This window comes from Carex rostrata, chromosome 32 (genome assembly GCF_964058835.1).
Source record: "Carex rostrata chromosome 32, lpCarRost1.2, whole genome shotgun sequence".
NCBI classification, from domain to species: Eukaryota; Viridiplantae; Streptophyta; class Magnoliopsida; order Poales; family Cyperaceae; genus Carex; species Carex rostrata.
Window position 1 is genome coordinate 4,737,164 of NC_135949.1, and position 25,742 is coordinate 4,762,905.

The following is a 25,742-nucleotide window of genomic DNA, read 5'->3' on the forward strand; positions in this document are numbered from 1 at the left end:
TATACAAATATACTAGGGTTTCCATTGTGTAACCTTCCTAGTATAATCCTCCTTATTAAAAGAGCCAACCCTAGCTGCTGCTACAGTGCACGCTACAGTAACTGCTACAGTACCATCCTCAACTCATATTAATTTTGGGTTTTAATAAACTTATGTTATAACAATGTTTTGCACATTATTATATTTATGTGTCATGTATATTATACTATATAATATGCATGCACACTTCTCATAAATTTATCTTCGTTCTAAGCAGTCATGATATTTATTTATCATATGTATATTATTTCATGTCATATGAAACAATATATATCATATAAATAAAATATCCTTCTTGTTTCTCGTTCAGTTGGTGTGACCTATATGGAGGATCTGTGTTATGTTGGGAATGACATGAAATATTTTATTACCATAAACTATAAGCAGTATTCTAGCTATACATTATAGTTACCCAAATAACATAGATGTAAAGTATCATTTTTACAATACATGGTCCTTTAAAGTAATATTACGAATAACATTACTTGTGTCAATTCCTTTCCACATGATATTATGAATAATATATAAAGTCGGACTGTGTCATCTTTGTATTATATTTGTTTCTTGGTCTCTTAAGTAAATTATAAATATATAACTGCACTTCAGTTATATTGCATGCATTATAATTCTACTTTACCAAGGGGCCCATAAAATATCATCACTCATTATAAATGAGGGACAATGATACTATTGACATATAACTTTCTCCCGCACAACTTATATACAAGAAACTAATATTTTTATCACCACTTATGATAAGTAGCTTTTAATACTAATTACATTATATACTTCTCATGTGAAAAAGAAATACATCTCATATCTTAGAATTTCGGGACACAATGAAAATATTAATGACACTAACATAACCCATATAATGTTTTTATTCGTTAGGTCTGTTCAATATATGAAACCTTTCATATACTTATGTTATTAAACGATAAGCCTTTATCAACATTTGTAGAACTACAATGTACTTTAATCAACATGACAAACTTATCATAGTATATTAGTGTTCCATACTCAGTGTTTTAAAATGCGGCTGCATGGGCCGCATATGCGTATGCGGTCGGCAGCCGCGCTCAGAACGGCCATGCAGTCATCCCATGCGGTTTTGAGCATGCGACCGCATATGCGGTCCGAATATGCGGCCATCCGGAAAAAAAATGCATATGTGGATTAAAAATGCGGCCATGCGGTCCGAATATGCGGCCATGCAGTCCTCCCATGCGGATCAGCAGCCACCGTTGGATCAGCAATTTTCAAAGTGGCTTAATAAATAGTAAAAAAATTCAGAAAAATGTAAAATTTGGTCTCCAAGCACATATTAATATGGAGAACAAGATGAACGGTTCGGATCGACGTTTTGGATTTTAAAATTTTAAATTTGGACCGTATGCATACGAATGCACATTAGTCACACACACACTCTCTCTCTCTCTCTCTATATATATATATATATATATACGTGAATTTTTATTTTAAAATCTGCATATATAAATCCGCATGAAAATCCGCATATGCGTCCGCATACCGCATATGCAGTATGCAGTGGCATTCCGCATGCATGAACAAAACCGCATTTTAAAACACTGTCCATACTAATAACCAAGTTTGTAAATATTTTAGAGATTTATGTTTGTCATCATATAGAGTTCTATGGTTCAAGACCAAGAGCATCTTCTTGAACACTTCTATAGATAAACATAAATTTTATGGAACAAAATGCATATAACATCCAATTCATAAACATAACATGTAAAAGTGATCAACATAAGATAACTTTTAGAACACATATCTAACATTCACAACTTAAGCATAAATGTGTTTTGGCACCTCCGAAACCCAACACATTCTAGATATTATATAGTGTCATCCTCCAGGTAGGTCATATTATACCAGCTCACCACTGAATGTATTCGGTTTGTCTTTTAGTCTTCTTTGCTGCTGGTTCTTGTGGGGGGACACTTGTCGAAGGAGGAACATCTTCGGCTTGAATTTCAGAGACACTTGTCGAAGGAGTACCTCCTATAGGGGCAATGAATTGACTCGATGTAACAGAAGAAGTGCATCCATATGCATACGGTGGTGTCGATTGATGTGTTTCTTGTGGAATGAATATGTTTGGATTGTTTGAAGTATAATATAGTGCACTCATTTTGGGGAGTTGTTGATAATTTGGTTGTAGCATTGGGTCCCTTATTTGAAAATTATGTGGATAATTAGGTGGTGGCATTTGACGGAACTACCAGGATAATTATGTGGTGGCATTTGGGAGGAACCACCAGGATACATAGTTAACATATAGGGGCCAAAAATTTCGTGGGACATTCTCGCGGCAAATTCTTCCACCGAGTCGCAATGAGGAGTTGTCATTTTTTAAACCTATTCAAAAAAAATAAATGTAAATTACTTAACATATTCAAAATATAAATCTAACCGATTTTTTTAACCTATTAAAAATAAATCCGAATTTGAAAAATGAAATCTAACCTATTAAAAAATAAATCTAATTACTAAACATATTCAAAAAATAAATCTAACCTATTTATATAACCTATTAAAAATAAATCCAACATTTTCAAAAATAAAGCTAATCTATTTAAAAATAAATCTAACATTTTCAAAAATAAATCTAACCTATTCAAAATAAATCTGACATTTTTAAAATAAATCTAATATAACATATTTAAATTTTAACATTCAACAAATTTTAATCTAATAATCTAACCATATTCAAAAATATTTCTAACATTCAAAGATTTCTAATTATCTAACCTATTCAAAAATAAATCTAACATTATAAATAAAATCTAACATTTAAAATCTAAATAAATTCGAATTCAAAAATAAATCACAATTTGAAAAATAAAATCTAACATATTTTTTTAGCCTATTAAAAAATAAATCCAAATTTGAAAAATAAAATCTAACTTATTTAAAAATAAATGTAGTTACTTAACATATTCAAAAAATAAATCTAACCTATTTATTTAACCTATTAAAAATAAACCCGAATTTAAAAAATGAAATATAACATATTCAAAAATAAATCTAATTAACATATTCAAAAAATAAATCTAACATTTTTAGTAAACCACTAACATTCAATAAATCTAACATTCAATTTAAATTCTAAATTTCTCTACAAAAATAAATCTAACAAAAATTAAATCTAACATCAAATTTAAATTTTAAATTACTCTGCAAAAATAAATCTAACATTCAATATTTCAATCTAACAAAATTTAATCTAGCAAAATTTAATCTAACAAAATTTAATCTAGTAAAATTTAATCTAACAAAATTTAATGTAACATGAAATAAATGTAACTTTTAATCTCGCGGGAAAATCTTGGAGAGAATGAGAGATTGGAGAATAATGAAAATGAATTAAATTAACAACTATATTTTTTTAACAATAAAATTAAAATTGGAGAATAATGAAAATATTGAGATTGAGATAATGAGAGATGAAAATATTGAGATAGAATGTGAAAATTTGTGAGGGATGGGGGTTTATTTATAGAATTTTGTTTGGAGGGATTGAAATTTGAATTTTAAACAAAAAATTAAAAAAGGGTCAAATCAGGTAGGGTACGGATCAAATTCGAGTAGGATTTTGTTTGGGGGGAAATGGAGTATGAAATTTGAATTTTTTAAAAAAATCTAAAAAACAAAAAAGGGTCACGAGTAGGGACGGGTACCCTGGCACGGGTTCACGGGCACGGTCTCACTGGCACGGGTTCACGGGTATGCGGACCGGTCCGGGCAGATACGGGTATAGTTCGGTCCGGGTTCCCATGGATTTGTTCCCTAAATTTCGTTACTGGTCTATTTCAAACCCTCACCCGTGTACTCGTGCATACCTGGACACATACACGGTCCGATCGGGTAACGGACACGGACAAACCGGACTGGGTTTGACCCGTCCGGATTTAATCAATACACTAGTGTGACCTGCAGCAGTGGTGTGTTAGGCTTGTGTGCGTGCCTAGCTTGTTCTGTGCCGTGCTGGCACCTCCTTATGCCTTAGACGACACGCCATGTTTGAGCCTGCCGTGCACATGTCTGCTCGTGTGCCCTTTTTATTAAAATCCATGAAAAATGATACAAATAGTAATAAAATCGAAAAAAGATCAGTAAAGAATTCCAAAAAATTGAGAAAAAAAATCAATTAATATTTTGCTAAGTTGCAATTTTTCTTGGGTTCTTCAGCCTTGGGTCCGCCAATGGTTATGCACATAGAAAAAAGTAAAAAAAATAAATAAATTTAAATGTGGCTTATGCATTCCGATCCTGAAAAGTACGATTCTGAATGCTAGAATTAGTAACTTTGTCACTAGTTCAAAGATTCAACGGAGGCCAAGATGCGGTACTCTTGGTGTAAGAAATATGACTGAAATTATATTACTTTTTGTTATGCGTAAGATATAGCTTCAGAACATCTTAATCAGGGGCGGAATCAGGATTTGAATTTGAGAGGCTGAAATTTTTTGGAGTGTGTCAATCGGTATGCATATGTAAAAATTCATATGAAAATAACCATCTCAGTAAACAACTTCTGATTTTATGGGGGGTGCTTGACCCCCCTGCACCCCTCTAGTTTCGCCCCTGATCGTAATGTAAGCTTAGAATATCATGATGTAAGCTTTGTTGATCTTTTATTTCCTTTATTTTAAATTGATATTTAAATTAGATAATCCGAATAGAAATTCTTGCCGGTATCTCAATTAATGATGATTAATATTAATACCTTATGTACAAAACAATCATTAGAATTTTTTCTTTTTTATATTTTTCTAGATCCCTTTTGTTTGGTTTTTACTTAAAAGTATCTTAAATCCTAATTGTATAAATATGTATTCATTTATTGTTTATTACTAATTTCACTAAAGTAGGTCATCAAGAGAGCAACTCTATGTTCTTTGTAGCTATCTCTAATTGAAAATTTTAATTTCAAAATTTCAAATGATGAATTTAAACTTTCGAAACCCATATAGTTCATGAGTGACGCATTTACATACAAAATTTGTAAATATTCAAATTAATTTTATAAAATGTGAAGTGGTTTAAAAAATTATAATTTAATATTAATGCATTCATTTTTCATTGTTTTTTTTACCACTTGACTATATATTAAAATAATTCAAGAATTTATAAATTTGTATGTAAATATATCACTCATGAAGTAAATCAGTTTCAGCTATTTAGATTCGTCGTTTGAAATCAACTCGATAAATTTTGAAGATTCTTATATTGAGCTTAAAAATACCCTAGTTCTACTTCCATAGATAAATATATTTCATTATTAAACCTTCTTTTAACTAGTGTATTCACCCACTCAATTATTAAAAATTACATGCATATGGAAGTGATTTATGAAAAGAATAATTAAATTCTTGGAAGCAAACGGCACGGCAGTGCACCTCTAAGTCTGAGCTGGATTCCTTTTGGAGTAGGTTTTATACTTGAGAGAACAAACAAACAACATATTAGGTCACAATATAAACACAATTGCATTAATTTAAAAAATTTACAAAGCAACTGTTTCAACAACCAAAGAGAACAACAACACACGGAGATGATGAAGCAGTGATAAAGTTGTTTCAACAACCGACGACGGCTCCTTTAATTCTCTTCTCCCTTAATTTGTTTGATCTCCTTCCACTATATATTATTTTTAGCTACTACCAAGCCTTTCAAAAAAAAAAAAAAAATTTTAGCATACATGTGCAAATTTCTCATGGCACATTTATTTTACTATCTTATAAAATATAATCAAAGAAAAAAATTGATCATTATTATAAATATGATATTTATTATTGAAATATAGATATATTTGGGATTTGTTGAGCTTCTATCAAATAGTTTAGTAATCTTGACAGTTAATTAAGTTTAAACAAACTTTCTATGAAAAACAAATTAATATTAAAAATTGTCACTCACGGACTCACCCCATGTGCCAAAAAAGAAGAACAAACACTAAAATAACATTTTGTATATTATATTATTATTTTGATAAAAGTGGCAAACCATCTGTTTCATTAGAAACAAAATAATTCATACAAAGCTGATAAAATTAGAAATAATAAAAAAATTCTCAAAATGTGAAGCACCAAAAGAATATCTAAAACTAGAGTTTGGCTAGTATAACATCAGTGTCATTTCAACCTATATAACATCAACTCTAAAACCTATCAAATCGATTTCAAATGGTGAATCCAAACCGTTCAAATCGATCTACTTCATTAGTTGTGTGTTTACATACAAAATTTATAATTTTTTTAATTTATTTAGTATTAAGTCAAACGGTCAAATTTGTGAGTTTTTAAGTTAATTTTAATACATTCATTTTTCAATATTTTTACCGCTTGATTTGATACTAAAATAACTCGAAAATATAAAAGAAAATTGTATGTAAACACATCACTAAGTAACAAAACCTATTGCCAGGATAACTAAGTAACAAAAACATTAAGACAAAATAACCACAAGACAAAACACAAACAAATTATAGAGTAATATAGACTAATCATCTCTAACAATAAAACGAGAAGTAGAGGCACTAGCTAGCAAAAGAAGAACCAGAATCAGCTGTAGATGGATCAACCATAAAATCAGCATCAATAACATCATACTCAGCATGATGATGATGATGATGATGATAATTATCATTACTTTTATTAGTCTTAGTATTAGTAGTAGTATTATTAGTTATATGTAACCGTAGCAGTACGTATTGATACAACAGTCTCCACAATCGTGGGTTCATCTCCAATATACCTAATTGAACGGGGTAATTAATCGAAACACTTCTATAAAAAAAATGATAAGCAGCTACCTACCAACAAATATTAATTAAAAGAATATAATATTAATGATACAAATTAGAACAAAATAAAATAAATGCAAACTAACAAAATGAAGAAGTAAATGCATAAAAAGTTTCATGCATGACAAATTAATCTGAAGCATGCACCGTCCATTTAAAAACCAAAGGTTGGATTGGATCCGATTGAATAGTAAGTACTCAGACCTTAATTATTAACCATTTGATTTGAAACTTATGATCCTGATTAGTCAACAAAAGTCACATGGACTCGGTAAAACAGGAGAGGATCCGAACCGACCATTTATCTCTTGCATAGCTGGAAAAAATATTTCAAGTAGAGCAAAAAATTGCTACAAATTAAATGACAAAACTGTTAAATTATTTAATAGCAAAAGTTTCCAAGTAGAAGAAAACAAATATAAAGTTTGTTAATTTCTATACCCCTCAAAAAAATTTAGTCTACTATAAGGAAACGATCTCACAAAAAAATAATAACATTTCTATGATAATAATTTATTTGAGCATATATGAAGAGATATTGACTAATTAATTTCTCTTAAGATATATATGTTATATATATATTGACAACAAACCTACTTGATACTTATCAATTAGCAAAAAAATTATGATATAAGATATATAAAATAATGAATATATTCTCCATATTGTAGATAGGAAATATGTCAAATTTTGTTATCTAGTGATTCTATGATATCGACATTTGATCAGTAACTAAACACGATGTGTATCAAAACTATAAAGCATATGTATAATTTTACTCTTCAATGACGACAATCTTCTACTTGCATGCGTTGTCACGGATGTCAAATAAGATAGGTTGCAATGGACTCATAGTTAGAGAATTGACAATTGGAAATAAAAAAATTAATAATAACAACACCAATAACAACAACAGTAACAACAACAATAACAACAATAATAATAATGGAGGAGGAGGAATCCACTTACAACATTTGTAAGTTACAATATCTTACAATAATTTGATTTTGCAATTTTAAAAGTTCAAACAGTTGCTCCAAACCATTCAACATGATATCTATATTAAAATGTGCTTGGAGATAAAAGTTTACATTTTATTGAATTATTTTACAATTTATTAAGTATTTTACAAAACTGATGTTTTTAGACAATTTTGGACAAAAAAAAAACAGTTTTGTAAAATACTTAATAAATAGTAAAAAAATCCAAAAAAAATGTAATATTTTATCTCCAAACACATTTTAATATAGATATTATGTAGAACAACTTGAATCAACTATTTGAACTTTAAAAATTACGAAACTAAATTGTTGAGATATTGTAACTTACAAATGTTGTAAGTGTATTCCTCCTCGTAATTAATAGTAATATGCATGTATTACGTTCTTAAAAAATGAAGCTCAAAATTTGGCAAGAGAAAGTAATATTTGATTGTAATATGCATCAAATCAAAAAATATAAAGGCTTGCAAAAAATATTACCATAATATTATTCTCCTAAATTAAAAATTAAAAAATAAGTATATATTTTGAAATCTGAAAGGAAAAAAAAATTATATTTTTTTATGTTTCTTAATGAATTACTTAAAATGTGCCAACACTGAAATACTGAATCCAACATAAGATAATTACTATTTAAACATATGAAAAGGTCCCACAAAAGTATATAATTAAATGCATACCCCAATCATGTAGTATATATTTTATTTAAACTGTTTAAGTCACCATTCTCCCCCCTCCCAATTCCTCAGTCTCTTTCTCAACTTGACAAACACTTGAGAGAAAGCTACTCAAAATGGGCACAAGCCCCTTGACCATTACCTATTTTTTCATCATACAATGCCTCTTTTTATCTTCCCTTATTCCAACAACCTTTTCCCTTGACATCAGTTTAGGAGGGAAAGGAACCGGTATCAGCATTGGAATTGGAACAGGAACAGGCGGTTCCTCCCCGCCATCTCAGTCGAAATCGTATCCACAACCGAGCGATTTCAAGAGTTGTTTTCTTTACAACTCATATTTGGCGATACAAGAATTCAAGAAGACCATCACTTGTGACCCACAAGGGATTACTAATTCTTGGAATGGCACCGACATTTGTGGGTCATATTGCGGTTTTTATTGTGAAGCGCCGCCTGGTTATAGCAAAGATGTGCTCGCAGTCGCTTCTGTCGATTTCAACGGAAATGCTCTCAGCTCGGAGCATTTCGATGTACGTATGAGTTTCTAATTCTTGCTAGATAAATTCAGTTAAATTTGATTAATAATCTAGCTAGTGACAATATATATATATAGTGTCCATTATATCTTTTGATTTAATTACCAGCATACAATTTTGGGTAGCTAGGGAGACCATTTTATATTTTCTTTTTAATGTGTCTTTTCAAATTAGAATTTTATATATATGTGCAATGCGTTATATTTCTTGTCATTATAGATACTATATTATTCCTACTATTAATAAATTGCATAAATAAAAAATTGTAATATCACCTTCGTATGAATAGAAAATATAACTATAATTAATTGATATAAAAGCTGGTACCTTTCTTTTTTTCTTATTATTTCTTTTTGACTAACAGACAATTTCTATCTAATTTTCTGAGAATTATTGAAGGAGCACCTCAATATTTTAACAATTATTAGTCATGCATGCTGAATAACCATTTCAATCCATCAGCTCGTGACAGTATCAGCCAAAATACCTTTGACATATATGGTCAAACCTCAATATTTTAACAATTATATGGTCCCACCTCTTTGATTGTTTTTGATTGGATACATTGTTCCTCTCATTGGTTACATCTTGTCTGACATAAAAAAGACTACCAGTCAGTACTGATCTGCTCTTACATGTTTGTGTGTAGGAGTAGTGTCTCTACACACACACTGCAAATCTATATATTCACTGATTGATGACATGAGATGTAACAATTTGCAGGTGTTTGTTGGAAAGCTCACTGAGCTCGCGCTCTTCCACGCGAACTCGAACAATTTTACCGGCGGCACGCCGTACATCAACCAAAACGTTAACCCATACTTCTACGAGCTCGACTTGAGTAACAACAAATTGAAAGGCGGTTTTCCTCAGAATTCAATTCTATCAAACCTCACCTTCCTCGACCTACGGTTCAACACATACTCTGGTTCCGTGCCATCCGATGTGTTCGGCAAATTGCCTTATGCCATTGCCATATTTCTGAACAATAACAAGTTCAACGGCTATCTGCCAAGCAACTTAGGTTACTCGCCAGTGCAATACCTATCGCTCGCCAATAATTTGTTCACCGGCCCAATTCCTTCCTCCATTGGCTATGCCAAGAACCTCCTAGAGGTATACCATTCAAAATTAGCAACCAAAATTTTCAAAATTTTTTGTTTTTGGCGGTTAAAAAACAACAAAAAAATTATGATGCTTTAGAGAACCTAATTAAGATTAATCATATATATTTTAGGTGCTCTTCTTGAATAACCAGCTCTCAGGCTGTCTTCCTCCTGAAGTCGGCAAACTTGCGAAGCTTACAGTCTTTGATGCCGGTTTTAATTATATCACCGGTCCGATACCTTACTCTTACGGTTGCCTGCAGAAAATAGAGCAGCTCAACCTCGCTCACAATTCGCTATATGGCGAGGTGCCAGAGGCTCTATGCAAGTTGGCATGCACCGGCCACCTCATGAACCTATCCCTGTCATACAACTACCTGACCTCGCTCGGGCCCAGCTGCTGTGAATTGATAAAACAGGGCAGCAAAAAACTGGATGTCAGTAACAATTGTATTCCCTGGTTACCCAACCAGCGCTCCGCAGAGGAATGCATGCGGTTTGCAAAAAAACCGAAAACATGCCCGTGGAGTTCATACACGCCATGTTGGGGGGCAAGTAGTGAACAGATCAATTCAGTTTCGGCATCAGAAGAGAAGAAAGCGCCGGTGAAAGGAAAAGCCGGCATGCTTGGTAGGAAGTCGGGTTATAGAACCTATGGGGCGCTTGATGTGAGCCCCAAGCCAGGGAATTAAATTTCATGCTGCCATTTTCAGACTTGAATAATCAAATCTATGCTGTTGATTGAATTGATCAAGTGTAATTGAGCTTGTCTAGTGTAATTTGTTTTTGTTTGTGAGATTATTTCTAATTGGGCAACGTTATTTGTATCCATTCTTTTGCTTTTTGTGCCTTGTACATTTTTTTTTTTTAAATCTGTATTACGAGCCCCAAAACAACTAATTGTGATCCGGCCCAATGGGCCCATCTATTGTGGCCTTCTCATTTTTGGGTCTTAAAAGTTGCGAAATATTTTATTATATAAATATATTGGCCATCTAATTCCTCCTACTTGCACATAAATATTTTAAACAAATATTACATCAGAATGACAAACCCAATTGAATAGTACATATAGTTACTGAAAAGTTACTGAAATATTTTTTTATATAAATATAATGGCCATCTAATTCCTACTACTTGCACATAAATATTTTTAATCAAATATTACATCAGAATGACAAACCCAATTGAATTTTTCTATTATAAAGGCCACTAAGATGGATAGATATTAATTTCTTTTACATATTACTGTGTTAATGAAATTAGAACAAAGTTAGATTTTCATTTTGCTCCTTTCAATGTTTGTCCAAATATAAAAACTAAATTGGTAAATAGTAATTCATCAGTGACCGATTTTTTTTTGTCGCTATTGGGTTTTGCTATGCCCTGAGTATCAGCGACCAAAATAATTGGTCGCTGATACCAGAAGATCAGTCACTGATGTCCTGGGTATCAGCGACCAAAATAGTCGGTAGCTGATACTCTTTTGTCAATTTTTGAGTTTTTTTATTGATTTTTCCTCATTTAATTAGTACTACACGTACCAACATAAACATCGAGTAACAATAATATCTAAACATACAAACAATAAACAATATCTAAACATAAACAGTACCATCTCAAACATAAATATCGAGAAACAGTAATATAAATATCAAGTATCAAACATAAACAGTACCATCTCAAGTAATCTAAACAATATCTAAACATCTAAATAGTACCATCTCCACAGACATCTGACCAATCCCTATCATTGCCATCATCGTCGTCGTCATGATCCTCGTCATCACCGACGTCATCCTGAGGATCGGACATCGAGGCATGGTGCGAGCTCGAACCTCCCTGTGAGGATATAAGAAAGTAAACGTGTTAGTTGTTTAGATAATTAGGATTTAGGGTTTAGGGTCCACAATTAAAATATACTGAAAAATCAAATTTCATACCTGATCAGACGAAGAACATGAAGCCCTATGAGTCCTCTTCCCTCTGATCATCTCCTTGATTTGGGGCATAATAGATGATAATACCTGAGAAGATATCACATCGATATCCTCTTGTCTGAGGCGCAAAGCCATCGGCATAGAAGAATAGGACTGCGAAGAACGTGACTAAGTACTGCTAGACCCACCATCACAAAACATGGCTCACGTCTTGCTTGGAACATTAAAAATAAGATAATTAGTATTATCTTACAAATTTAAAAATAAATTTATAATTTTAAGGAATGTTTATTTTACCTAGCGCACTGAGGCCATAGTTATCGCCATGAGCATTCTTATCATCAATTGCTGAAGTGTACCAGACAGCGTCGTCAAAAGGGGGCCATATGCTTATGTCCTCTCCATACTTCTGGACCATAGCATTGTCATAATTTTTCTGCAAAATTTGTAAAATATAACAATAATGTTTTGTACAAGAAAGAATGAATTTTATAAAATGATGCTTATGTTCTATTACATGTGCCTTTTGAGCATTGCGCGAAATAAATTACTCCGTCTTCTTGCTCATATGGGTCGGCTTGAACAGCTCATCGGACCATCTGGGTTCGCGATTGTACTCAGACCTTATTAACCATTTGATTTGAAACTTATGATCCAGATTAGTCAACAAAAGTCACATGGACTCAGTAAAACAGGAGAGTATCCGAACGGACCATTTATCTCTTGCATAGCTGGAAAAAAAAAATTTCAAGTAGAGCAAAAATTTGCTATAAATTAAATGACAAAACTGTTAAATTATTTAATAGTAAAAGTTCCCAAGTAGAAGAAAACAAATATAAAGTTTTTTATGGTCCAGATTTGGCTGAAAAACAGCGATTTTCAATAAATCCAAAAAAATAGTAAAAAATTTCCAAAAAATGTAAAATTTGGTCTCCAAGCACATATTAATATAGAGAACAAGATGAACGGTTCGGATCGACCATTAGAATTTTGAAAAGTCGAATATTGAGCCGTAGCACGGGAGGCCTCTTAGCTACCCATAGCACCGTAGCCAACTCCAAACACGATGTGTATCAAAACTATAAAGCATATGTATAATTTTACTTTTCAATGACGACAATCTTCTACTTGCATGCGTTGTCACGGATGTCAAATAAGTTAGGTTGCAATGGACTCATAGTTAGAGAATTGACAATTGGAAATAAAAAAAAAAAAACAACAATAACAACAATAATAATAACAATAACAATGGAGGAGGAATCCACTTACAACATTTGTAAGTTACAACATCTTATAATAATTTGATTTTGCAATTTTAAAAGTTCAAATAGTTGCCCCAAACCATTCAACATGATATCTATATTAAAATGTGCTTGGAGATAAAGGTTTACATTTTATTGAATTATTTTAGAATTTATTAAGTATTTTACAAAACTGATGTTTTTAGACAATTTTGGATCAAAAAAAATAGTTTTGTAAAATACTTAATAAATAGTAAAAAAATCCAAAAAAATGTAATATTTTATCTCCAAACACATTTTAATATAGATATTATGTAAAACAGCTTGAATCAACTATTTGAACTTTAAAAATCACAAAATTGAATTATTAAGATGTTGTAACTTACAAATGTTGTAAGTGGATTGCTCCTCATAATAATAATAGCTTAGATATGCATGTATTACGTTTTTAAAAAATGAAGCTCAAAATTTGGCATTTAGGTTCGCGATTGTATTCATTCTCCTATTAAGAATTTGAAAGACAATTTCAATTAAAAAATATATTATCAAGGTTAGTTCAATTCGATTCAATTGAAACGAATATTGACTAATTTAATGAAAAACAACTTACGAAGCGATGTTTGTGAACAAGCATGTTCACAGAGCCCGTTGTGACACCTGAACTTTCTCCAGCTACGGCCCTATTGATTCTATTTCGCTCGTTCCTCTTAGCAAATCGGTCACTGCACCAATAATCGCAAACTCTGGGCCAGCTATCAGGCATGATCCACTCGTGCGGGTGAGGCACTGAAATGCACCTTCCACTCCTGAATGCAATCTTCATATGACTGTGTCGTTGCGAGCTTGGCCTTGTTCAACATGTTTTGCAACTGTCTGTCCGCTATCTTCCTGAAAGTATCAGAGGCCTCGTTTTCATCTTCCTCCTCGGCGAACTGGTAGTGCTTCTCCAATGCATAGTTAAAAACATCGTTGGTTAGCTTAAAAAAAAAGAAACAAGTAATTATTAGAGATTTTTAAAAGAAATTTTTTCTCACAAAAAACTCTCCCTTGATACATGTCTGAGTCTTCTCGGGGAAATCAGTCTATTTGAAAAATGGGTATGTTCTGGCCCTGCATCAAAAGTTATACAAATATAAATAATTATTACAATCACTACAATTAATGCATAATTATAACACATACAAAAAATGAATATTACCTATATCCCGTCATCCTAAGCACTGGTCTCTGCTCTGGATCCCACCTTTTCCTTTCTACTCGGCGCCATATCTAGAATGGAGATGATAAAAAACAATTAGTTTTACAAATAATTTCAAAAAAAAATGATACATTGCATAAATAGTTTTTCCAATTAAAAGTAAAGTTAAATAGTATATATAGTTACTGAAATCTCCGGTATACTGATATAAAGTTAAATAGTACATATAGTTACTGAAATGTTCGGCAGTGACAATTAAATATATAAATTTACAACATAATAACTGATGTATATATGCAAGCATTGATTTATAATGTATTTGAACAACAAAACAAAAAATGTACATATTATGCAAGTATTAGTCTGCGTAAGCTTTAGTATCAATGCAAAAGGAATTTGATTTACATACAAAATAATGTTAAGAGAAATTGGTGCCCGGAAAAATAATTCCCCCTAACATATATGATTTGTACCTATCCAAAAACATTATTACATTTGAGAGGACACCACAGTAATTTTTGGTGTCAGAAAGTGACTTGTATGAATCAAAGTTGACTTGCAAATCAGCATCTTTTGCATGGAAGATAAATTAACTATTCAAGAGGAAAAATATACACTGCGTGTCATCATAATAAGTAAATGTAATATGTATTGCTAATGATTATTTCTCTTTTACATCACCCAACTATTGATGTCCAGTTTCATATAGAAATTACAATTCAGTCGACACAAAAAAAAAAAAAAAAAAAACAGCGAGCACCTGTGCAAAATTCTCCTTTTACCAGTATGTAGAGTACAGGATTCACAACATGCAACATCACAACTTATCCAGATATAGCCCTTCTTAATTAGTACTGAAATTCGCATTTTTAAATTAGAAAAATATCAATCAATATTCAAATTTTGAAAGCGAATGCAGTTTTGGTATCACAGGTTTCAAAACGATTATATTTAAACATTAGTAATGGATGACATATGCCACATATAGATAATTCTACCTGTCATCGAACTCAGAAATTTCAAATAGTCTTCAACTACATTTATTCAGCTGGATTACTCAGATTTCAGTGTCAGTTATCAAATTTATAATGGTACACTACCAAAAGAATTCTTACTTACAGAAAGTCAATATAATTGAAGTCCATTTTAAAAAAAAAAAAAATTGACTCCAATTTTCACTATTAAATTATGTAGACACATGGGTGCTACTTTTTTTTTTTTTTTTTGCAAAAATCAATAGTGAAGAAGCACTTGCCAGATTATACTTCATAAATTTGTACGGTAAGAAAGTCTTATTTGAGTCCAGTATTTAATATTCTTTCCTAGTGAAATTGAGCACACCTAAATACCAATGTGCAAATCCACGGTTGAAAGTGAGGAAGATTTACAAGTTTTCATAATAATAACTTAGTTTTATCATTGAGGCCGATCAATTTCTTATCTGAGTCTAGATCACAGTGACAAGATTCGTGAATAATTTGGATTTGAATCCTCTCCGAAGAAATCCACGTATTTTTCAGTTTCTCGAGTTTTTTTTTCTAAATTTTATAAATTATTCGTGAATTATTTTCGAACTAAAAAAACAAAATTTTCTTTTTTCTCTTTTGTGATACTTATTTCTAGTCGGAACTCAATGTTGTATAATTCCGAATTATTCTCAAATTATAAAATTAACTCCACCAAATATTTTTAAAAATTATTCATTTGTCACTACGTTTCTGGATGTGTCTTTTCTGTGCTGCACTTAAAAATAATAACGCTTTTTTCATGAATCCGTATAGTGTTTCTCCGTAGGCAATTAAATGAGTAATTAAAGAAAAAGAAAAAAGTTTGGTAAGGTGCGCGAGAAAATGAGAGAGTATCCTCTGCATTAACTCAAAAGTAAAACTTTTGAGTTAATAAATGTTTATCGTCCGATCTGTCTTAAGATTCGTGTGGAATGATCTGCACTAATATTGAAAAGGTACCGGATTGGCTCCATTTAAAATCCGACGGTTTAGATTCATTAACTCAAAAGATTCCCTTTTGAGTTAATGCAGAGGATACGAATTGGGAGAGAATCCACCGAACCCCATAGAGATACTTCTGAGTGAGTATCCTCTGAGATATCTCAACTTTTGCGTGACTGACGTGTCCGGTGCATATTCGGGGATGATTTAGGGGTCAGTATTATGTGTGCTTTGAGATTTGTGTAGAACGTATTTAAACGGTTGAGATTTTCCATAAAGTCACGCAAAGTTTGAGATATCTCAGAGGATACGAATTCGATACTTCTCGGCACATGATAAGAAATGGATAACTCGGCTCACGCTCCGCACGAGAGTCAAGTGCAAGTGGCAAGGCATCAGAGGGCCCAGAGGTCAGAGGACAAAAATTTCTGCTGCTCTTACGCTCTCTTCCTCTTTATATGTATGGACGGATTGGGTTCGGATTGGCCACCTCTCATCTCCTCCTCCTCTTCCTCTCTCGGTTGATTGAGTACCGCTATAATTTATCTCTCTCCTCTTATTTGTTGCTTCGTTGTTTATTTACAGTATAGTTATTTACAATCTGTTAAATTTCAATTAACAATCTTGTCTCTGGTCCTTGATTTGAAATCAGTCTTGAATCTTAATTTCATTTTCAGAACTGGGTCATGCCCCCGAGGTGCTTGTGAAAATGCGCTCAGTGCTTTGCCTGACCCTCTTCTAACCACACAGTTCAGGTGCGTTGCATTGTATTAATATGATTGGGTGGTTCAACTTTACAATGTTTAAGCTACATTTATCTTTTACAAGTTACAACCCAAAGCTTCTTATGTTTTCATTTAGCCAGTTTAATGGCTATATATCTATCATTCAGTACTTTATTATTCCCATCTGTAAATAATTGTTCAACTTCAAATCTGTTTTGAGTGCTTTAAAATTGAAGCCCATATATCACAAGGTAGTCTGTAGTATCTATAGACAGCTATCAGAATTACCTCAACAATGTATATTGAGAAAAACCAGATATAATTTACATTTGAGTATTTGGTGGATAAAGCCTGTTCATTGGCTGTTTTTTAAGGTCCATATTCCTCTAGAATATGACACAATATTTGGACAATTTCAATAACCAAAATTGCATTGTTGTTCATTATCTGTGTTAATGATGGACTATTTTTTAATGCAGTAATAGAAAATAGACAGGTGTGCTTGTCACTCATAGGAAAGAAAAACTCAAACCTTGTTGGTTAAGATGGTGCATGCTTTGTCCCTTGCCACCTTTTCATCACTTTCACCTTTAGCTTCCCTATCCCTATCTCAGCCTCAATCTCGATCGGCATTCCCATCCACATCGGCTTCTTGTCATAGGCTCTGCCTTTTCTGCTATGCCGTCCCCCAATCCAAATCTCAATCTCGAAACATCACTAACAACTCAAAACCACCAGAATCTACAATTAATTTCCCCAATTACACAAGTGCTAGCAACATTCTTGGGAAGACTCAAAGAAAGCCACATCAGCAGCATTACAAGGGGAAGGGGAAGCTGGGAAAGGAGGGTCCAATTTCTACCCAAGAGGCACTTAACCGTTTTCATTCTTTGTTGGCACTCCATCCAACATCCGTCCATCCCTTCAACCAGCTCCTGGCTGCCTTGGTTAGCAACAAAACCTCAAGCGACTCTTACCCCGCCATCTTTTCCCTCTTCAACCGCTTAACCCAAACTGAAGGAATCCGTCCTGATAAATATACCTATGCGTTCATGATTCAATTCTGCGTTCAAACAAGTCGGCTCAGCCTAGCTTTTGCTTTTCTCGGACGGCTTCTCAGCGAGGGTCTCAGAGTCAACACCGCGACCTTCACTCCATTACTGAAGAAACTTTGTTCTGAAAATAGGATCCATGAGGCTGCAGCCATAGTGTTATACAAAATGCCTAAGATGGGATGCATACCAAATGTGATCTCATATAGTGTTCTTATCAAGGGATTTTGCTCCAATGGCAAGACTCGTTTAGGCCTTCAGTTGCTTTTTAAAATGGTTAAACATGGTGGTGAGTGTGAACCCAATGTGATCACGTACAACATAGTTGTAGATTTTCTCTGCAAGGAGGGTAAACTCACCAAGGCCTTTCGTTTGTACAGACAGATGTATTCCGCTGGGGTTATACCTGATACTGTGACATACAATACGTTAATTAATGGTCTATGCAAAAAGGGGGCATTTGACATGGCAGAAGAGTTGATACAGTCCATGATTTCTGAAGGTCATGAGCCTGATATTGTGACTTACAGCACCCTTATTGGTGAGCTGTGCAAGAAAGATGAAATTGAGAAGGCAAAAAAGTTGCTGGTTGACATGATTTCCAAAGGAAAAGTGCCCGATGTCGTGACTTACACCACTCTTATTGATGGGCTGTGTAGGAAAGGCGAAATTGAGAAGGCAAAAGAGTTGTTGCATGACATGACTTCCAAAGGGCTGAAGCCCGATGTTGTGACCTACAATGCTCTTATAAATGGTCTGTACAAGAACGGTCAATTTGAGAACGCAAAGGAGTATCTGCATGACATGATTTCTAAAGGGCAGGTGCCTGATGTCGTGACTTACAGCATTCTTATAGATGTGCAGTGCAAGACCGGTGAAGTTGAGAAGGCAAAGGGGTTGTTTCATGAGATGATTTCTAAAGGGGTGGAACCCAATGTCGTGACTTACACCACTTTTATGAATGGACTGTGCAAGAATGGTGAATTTGAGGAGGCAGAGGAGTTGCTGCATGAGATGATATCCAGAGGGCAAGTGCCCAATGTCGTAACTTACAACACTCTTATGGATGGTCTGTGCAAGAAAGGTGAAATTAAGAAGGCCGAGGAATTGCTTCATGATATGATTTCCAAAGGGCAGGTGCCCGATGTTGTGACTTACACCACCCTTATTGATGGGTTGTGTAAGAAAGGCGAAATTGAGAAGGCAAAAGAGTTATTGCATGACATGATTTCCAAGGGGCAAGTGCCCAATATTGTGACTTACAACACTCTTATGAATGGTCTGTGCAAGAATGGTGAATTTGAGAACGCAGAGGAGTTTCTGCATGACATGATTTCTAAAGGGCAGGTGCCTGATGCCGTGACTTACAACACTCTTATGGATGGTCTGTGCAAGAAGGGTGAAATTAAGAAGGCAGAGGAAGTGCTTCATGAGATGATTTCCAAAGGGCTGGAGCCCGATGTCGTGACTTACACCACTCTTATTGATGGGCTGCGCAGAAAAGGTGAAATTGAGAAGGCAAAAGATGTTTTGCATGACATGATTTCCAAAGGGCTGGTGCCTGATGAATTGACTTATACCACTCTCATTGATGGGCTGTGCAAAGGTGAAATTGAGAAGGTAAAAGAGTTGGTGCATGACATGATTTCCAAAGGGCTGGAGGCCTAGTTCGTGACTTCGAACACGTAAAGGGTGAGAACTTCATTGGTGTGACCTGCAGCAGTGAAGTGTTAGGCTTGTGTGCCGTGTGTGCATGCTCAGCATGTTCTGTTCCGTGCAGGCACCTCCTATGCCTTAGACGTGATGTGCCTGAGCGTGTTGAGCAGCACAAGACGACACGCCATGTTTGAGCCTGGCGTGCACGTGTCTGGCTGTGTGTGCCCTTTTATATTTAAATCCAAGAACATTGGACAACATAGTAACATAGACAATGTTTTGCTAATTTTCAATATTTTTTTTTTCAGACTTTGGTCCTGCCAGTATATCCTCACGGTCGTTGGCACTACAGGTGGACAGAATAATTGTCCAGTGTGCTAAAAAAATTCTGAAATGTCAGCTCCAGCCGATCATCCGTGTCATCTCCTCGGGAACAAGCAATTGAGTAGAATTAATGAGAGACATCAGATGAGAGAAAAAAATATTAAACAAATTAATTGTGTACAAATCTTAATCGATTGTGACTGGCAGTGCATAACAAGTATTGCCTCTCATACTGTCCCAGCAAAAGTTGGTTGCTTAAAAGACATTTTTTTTATGTAAAAATTATATTTTTAGATGATAAGGCAGAGGAAAGAAAAACAAGGCCGGCTGTTCTCCATTAACTGAATAAACTTTTTTTTTTTAAATTGCATTGTATTTAAGCATAATTTAGTTTAGTGCTAAAAAGGAAAGTATTCAATAAAAACAGAATCGGTATATATAAATATATAATAGCGCCTTAATGAAGGACGACAGCTTGATCTGTTCTATCTATATATTAAGTATGGTAATGTGTGGCTGAATTTTTATCATCCAGGATTTATAGGAGAGAATGAGTAGGAACAAAGACAGAGTTAGACTTATGAGGGTCAAATATGAATGTGGATTAGTTATATAATTTTTTTTTGCTGCGAATGAGGATTAATATTATCATATGTATAACATTTTATCTTATATTATATAAAAAAATCATGTATAAGTACAAAATAATTCAAAATAAATGAAAGTTAATTGAGTCTCATTTCTTGAATATAGCTCCGGCTCTTAGTAGGAAAGAACTTGGTTAAGGTTTTGAGAGTAGTATGTAATATAATTCAACTGTTTTCTTTACAATGAACGGGCATTTATGCAATTATGCTTTTAAATAAAAAAATAATAAAAAAAAAAGATATTAAGGGATCTGCATATTTGCTCAGCATCAGTCCCGTGATTTTAACTTTAGACCGCTCCAATTAGACCGCTAAAGAACCAAAAAAAAAAAAAAAACTTTAGACCGCTCCAATTAGAATATGGGCCGAATAAGAATATTGGTCAATTTGGCCCACGCCAGTAGTGTACGGAGATCTTTACGATTCGCGCTAATATATAACAAACGGATAGGATTTAGTGCGTTAATGCAGTTGATATGAATTCGATTATATTATTAGTTTCTTTCGTTTGACTAGACTCAAGCTCCGCACAAAGTGCCAAGGCGTCAGACACTCAAAGAGGAGACAAAAATCTCTGCCACTCTTACGCTATCTCTTCCTCTTTGGCTTCCTGCCTTGCTTAGATTGTACGGACGGTTTGGGTTGGGATTGGCCATCCCATCTCTTCCTCTTCCTCTTCCTCTTAGTTTCTTTCCTTTCATTAGGCTCAGGCTGACAGCCTCAGGCTAAGTTCAAGTGCCAAGGCGTCAGAGGAAATAAAGCCTCTGCTTGCTTCGAATGTACGGACGGATTGGGTTGTGATTGACCACCCCATCTCTTCCTCGTCCTCTTTCGGTTGATTGGGTACCGCTCTAATCTCTGTCTCTCCTCTCCTTTATCATTTCGTTGTTTATACTTTATTTAAAGTCCAGTCAATTATAATCTGTTAATTTTCAAATAGCAATCCCATCTCTGGTTCTTGATTTGAAATTAGTCTTTATTTCATTTCAGAACCGGGTCATGCACACAAGGTGCTTGTGGAAATGCACTTTAGTTTGGAAGATGAAGCAATCTCTAGAGAAAACTAGAGAGAAGTATCAGTGACTAATTACCTGACGCTCTTCTAACCCCATAGTTCATGGGACCCGTATCCTCCCAGGTACCTGACTCTAGCAAATTGAAACTGACGGTCCAGATTAATCCCGGCCGGATCAAACTCAATCCGGTTCCTGTGGAGACTGTAGGGGTCCATTTTGAGATTCGTGCCAGGCTAAAAGAACCATCCGATTGTAATTGTTCTCAGTCAGGTAACCTGAGGGGATGTGAATTCTAGTTCATGTGTGTGCGTTGTATCATTCTGCTTTGCAGTCTAGGGTTGGGCCCTTAATTCCCCTATCCTTAAAAAATTAAGTCTGTTTCGAGGGCTTTAACATTGAAAACCATATGTCATGAGGTAGTCAGTGGTATAGACAGCTATCAGATTGCACTCAACACTGTATATTGCAGAAAATGGATATAATTTACTTCGATATATATTTCAATTCTTATGTTACATTTAATTAATGGGTGGATAAAGCTTCTTCAATAGCTGTTTTTTATGGTCCATATTCCTTTAGAATATGACAATATTGGACAATTTTGAATAACCAAAATTGCATTATTGGTCATAATCTGTGTTAATGATGTACTATTTTGTATTGCAGTAATATAAATCAGGCAGGCATAGCTGTCACCTGTAAGAAAGGAAAGCTCAATCTTGTTGGTTAATTTTACAAAGACTGGGAGTGAAGTCAAATAAGAATAAGATGGTGCATGCTTTGTCTCTCTCCCCCTACTCTTCACTTTCACCTTTAGCTTCCGTGTCCCAATCTCAGTCTCAATTCCCATCAGCATCCTCATCCCCATCCAAATCAGCTTCTTGCCGTGGCCTCTACCTTGACTGCTGTGCTGTCTCCCATTCCAAATCTCAATCCCAAAGAATCACCAACAATCCAAAACCACTACCATCTTCAAATAATTTCCCTAGTGACACCAGTGGTGGAAGCATTCCTGGGAAGATTGGAAGGAGACCACATCAGCAGCATTACAAGAGGAAGGGGAAGCTGGAAAAGGATGAGATGGAGAGGATACACCATAATGCGGGTCCCATTTCTACCCAAGAGGCGCTTCGCCGTTTTCACAATCTGTTGGCTCTCCATCCGACCTCAATCCATCCCTTCAATCAGCTCCTGGGTGCCTTGGTTAGCAACCAAACCTCAAGCGACCCTTACCCCGCCATCTTTTCCCTCTTTAGCCTCTTAACCCAAACTGAAGGTATCCATCCTGATAAATATACCTATGCAATTATGATTCAATTCTGTGTTCAAACGAATCGGCTCAGCCTTGCTTTTGCTTTTCTGGGACGGCTTCTCAGGGAGGGTATCAGAGCTAATACTGTGACCATCAATCCATTACTCAAAGGCCTTTGTTCTAAGAATAGGATCAATGAGGCTGCAGCAATAGTGCTCTACAAAATGCCTAAGATGGGATGTACACCCAGTTTAATCTCTTATAGTATTCTTATCAAGGGGCTTTGCTCCAATGGCAAGACTCTCTTAGCCCTTCAATTGCTTTTTAAAATGGTTAAACATGGTGGTGAGTGTGAACCCAATGTGATCACATACAGCACAGTTGTAGATGTGTTATGCAAGAAGGGTGACCTCACTAGGGCATTTCGTTTGTACAAACAGATGTATTCTGCTAGGGTTAGACCTAATATTGTGACATACAATTCGTTGATTTATGGTCTATGCAAGAAGGGGGCATTTGACAAGGCAGAAGAGTTGCTACAGACCATGATTTCTGAAGGTCATAAGCCCAATGTTGTGACATACAACACTCTTATTAATGGGCTATGCAAGAAAGATGAAATTGAGAAGGCAAGCGCATTGCTAAATGATATGATTTTCAAAGGGCTGGAACCCGATGTCGTGACATACAACTCTTTAATGTATGGCCTGTGCAAGAAAGGTGAAATTGAGAAGGCAAAGGAGTTGATGCATGATATGATTTCCAAAGGGCAGAAACCAGATGTCGTGACTTATACCACTGCTATAGATTGGCTGTGCAAGAATGGTGAAATTGAGAAGGCAAAGGAGTTGATGCATGACATGATTTCCATTGGGCAGGAACCGGATGTCGTGACTTATACCGCTCTTATGGATGGGCTGTGCAAAAAAGGTGAAATTGAGAAGGCAAAAGAGTTGCTGCATGACATGATATCCCATGGGCCGGTGCCCAATGTTGTGACTTACAACACTCTTATAGATGGGCTGTCCAAGAAAGGTGAAATTGAGAAGGCAAAGGAGTTGATGCATGACATGATTTCCAAAGGGCATGAACCGGATATCGCTACTTATACCACTCTTATAGATGGGTTGTGCAAGAAAGGTGAAATCGAGGAGGCAAATGAGTTGCTACTTGAGATGATTTCCAGAGGGCAGGAACCCGATGACGTGACATATTCCACTCTTATAGATGGGCTGTGCAAGAAAGGTGAACTTGAGAAGGCAAAGGAGTTGCTGCATGACATGATTTCCCGAGGGCAGGAATCCAATGTCGTGACTTATACCACTCTTATGGATTGGCTGTTCAAGTAAGGTGAAATTGAGAAGGCAAAGTTGTTGCTGCATGATATGATTTCCAAAAGGGCAGGATGCCGATGTCGTGATTTACAACACTATTATAGATGGGCTGTGCAATAAAGGTGAAATTAAGAGGACAAAGGAGCTGCAGCATGTTAGAAACGGAGAAGTGGAGAACACTATTAGCTACACAATTCGGGAAGGAGAAAAAAAAGGGTCGAAGCTGGGAGCTGTTGTGTTCTGTCGCCCAAATGCAATTAAAAGTACTGACTGAGAGAGCTCATTTGGAAATGAGACACAGCAATTATTAAAGTGGGTCCTGGCGACAGCGAAACACTGGAGACGTCCGGCGCTGAAGCAACCAATGATAAAACATTCATCTCTTTTAGTAGTTTGTCGTTAAAATAGAATGGCAATCTTTTAAATTATTTCTCGTTTTCATCAGCTATTAAAGGGCTGTCAATTGTAAAGACCAGTTATGTGATTAATGAAATTACTTCTTTGTTCTCAATTCTCTTATTCTTCCCTGTCTCTTCTGTCTCAATTCTTCCAAATTCTCCCAATTTAGTTTAATTGTGTGAAATTCGAGGGAGCCAGGTTAAGAAATTGATCAGTGAAAGTCAGAAAAATGAAGGGCTTCAGCTTCAGTGACCAGTGTCTTTAATGATTTTCATATCTGGGGTCATGTAGTTCTTCTGGTCACCTCGTTCTCTAATGGTTCTTTTGGCAATGCTTGAACATTCTTGAATATAGGTTTGAAGAGAAGTTTGGATGCCATATGTTCTGTTTCCTATTAGCATTTACCATGCATTGTAAAATGTTGTATGGCAGTAAGCAGTAGTTGTGTGAATACTTCAGTTGGGAACTTTAGGTGTTGAAGATGCGGATTTCATTAGTTCTTTTAGGTTCATATTTTGAGGCTGCTGAACTATATTTTCTGGCAGAAACTGGAATGGTTCAATTATTACAGAGGCATTTCATTTTGTTTGTTTTTCTAGCTGAAGTTTGGGTCTTCATTAGTCTATTGTTTGTTATGTCTTTGATTATCTGTGAAACTTCTGTTGTTTAAATATAGAAAATTATTTGAGAAATTCTTTTGTCATGAGAAAATGGAGTTGTATCGTCTGTCTACCTGTTCCAAGGTTTCAACATAAGATTAACGGTATTAAAGACCTCTTTAGAAAAAAAAAACAAAAAAAAACAAAAACAAAAAC

General features: G+C 34.7%; 4 protein-coding genes across 8 annotated transcripts in view; 3 read left to right on the forward strand and 1 right to left on the reverse strand.

Annotated features, from left to right (window-relative positions):
* The window catches only part of LOC144548134 (uncharacterized), an 84,875-nt gene that overhangs the window by 39,549 nt on the left and 19,584 nt on the right, over positions 1-25,742 (reverse strand). The gene's annotated exons all lie outside the window — the stretch shown is intronic.
* Positions 8,586-11,034, forward strand: LOC144548148 (uncharacterized). The gene is made up of 3 exons (XM_078296847.1): positions 8,586-9,082; positions 9,812-10,204; positions 10,326-11,034. Exons 1-3 carry the CDS (start codon positions 8,666-8,668, stop codon positions 10,884-10,886), a joined length of 1,371 nt encoding a protein of 456 aa, XP_078152973.1. The 5' UTR covers positions 8,586-8,665; the 3' UTR covers positions 10,887-11,034.
* On the forward strand, positions 17,727-19,992 carry LOC144548136 (uncharacterized). Its single transcript, XM_078296831.1, has one exon. The coding sequence runs from the start codon at positions 17,793-17,795 to the stop codon at positions 19,965-19,967; it is 2,175 nt and encodes a 724-aa protein (XP_078152957.1). The 5' UTR covers positions 17,727-17,792; the 3' UTR covers positions 19,968-19,992.
* On the forward strand, positions 21,490-25,039 carry LOC144548137 (uncharacterized). Of its 5 annotated transcripts, none has more exons than XM_078296832.1 (3): positions 21,490-21,769; positions 21,917-22,227; positions 22,317-25,039. In XM_078296832.1, exon 3 carries the CDS (start codon positions 22,711-22,713, stop codon positions 24,541-24,543), a length of 1,833 nt encoding a protein of 610 aa, XP_078152958.1. In that variant the 5' UTR covers positions 21,490-21,769; positions 21,917-22,227; positions 22,317-22,710; the 3' UTR covers positions 24,544-25,039. The 5 variants fall into 5 exon arrangements, with proteins under 5 accessions (XP_078152958.1, XP_078152960.1, XP_078152961.1 ...); XM_078296834.1 differs by having other exon boundaries at positions 21,917-22,212; positions 22,609-25,039; XM_078296835.1 differs by having other exon boundaries at positions 21,917-22,064; positions 22,609-25,039.

Coding starts and splice junctions, on each gene's coding strand:
- LOC144548136 (XM_078296831.1), top strand. CDS start 17,793: ATGGTGCATGCTTTGTCCCTTGCCACCTTTTCATCACTTTCACCTTTA.
- LOC144548148 (XM_078296847.1), top strand. CDS start 8,666: ATGGGCACAAGCCCCTTGACCATTACCTATTTTTTCATCATACAATGC. Junction 9,083..9,811: donor TCAGCTCGGAGCATTTCGAT/GTACGTATGAGT, acceptor AACAATTTGCAG/GTGTTTGTTGGAAAGCTCAC. Junction 10,205..10,325: donor ATGCCAAGAACCTCCTAGAG/GTATACCATTCA, acceptor TATATATTTTAG/GTGCTCTTCTTGAATAACCA.
- LOC144548137 (XM_078296833.1), top strand. CDS start 22,711: ATGGTGCATGCTTTGTCTCTCTCCCCCTACTCTTCACTTTCACCTTTA.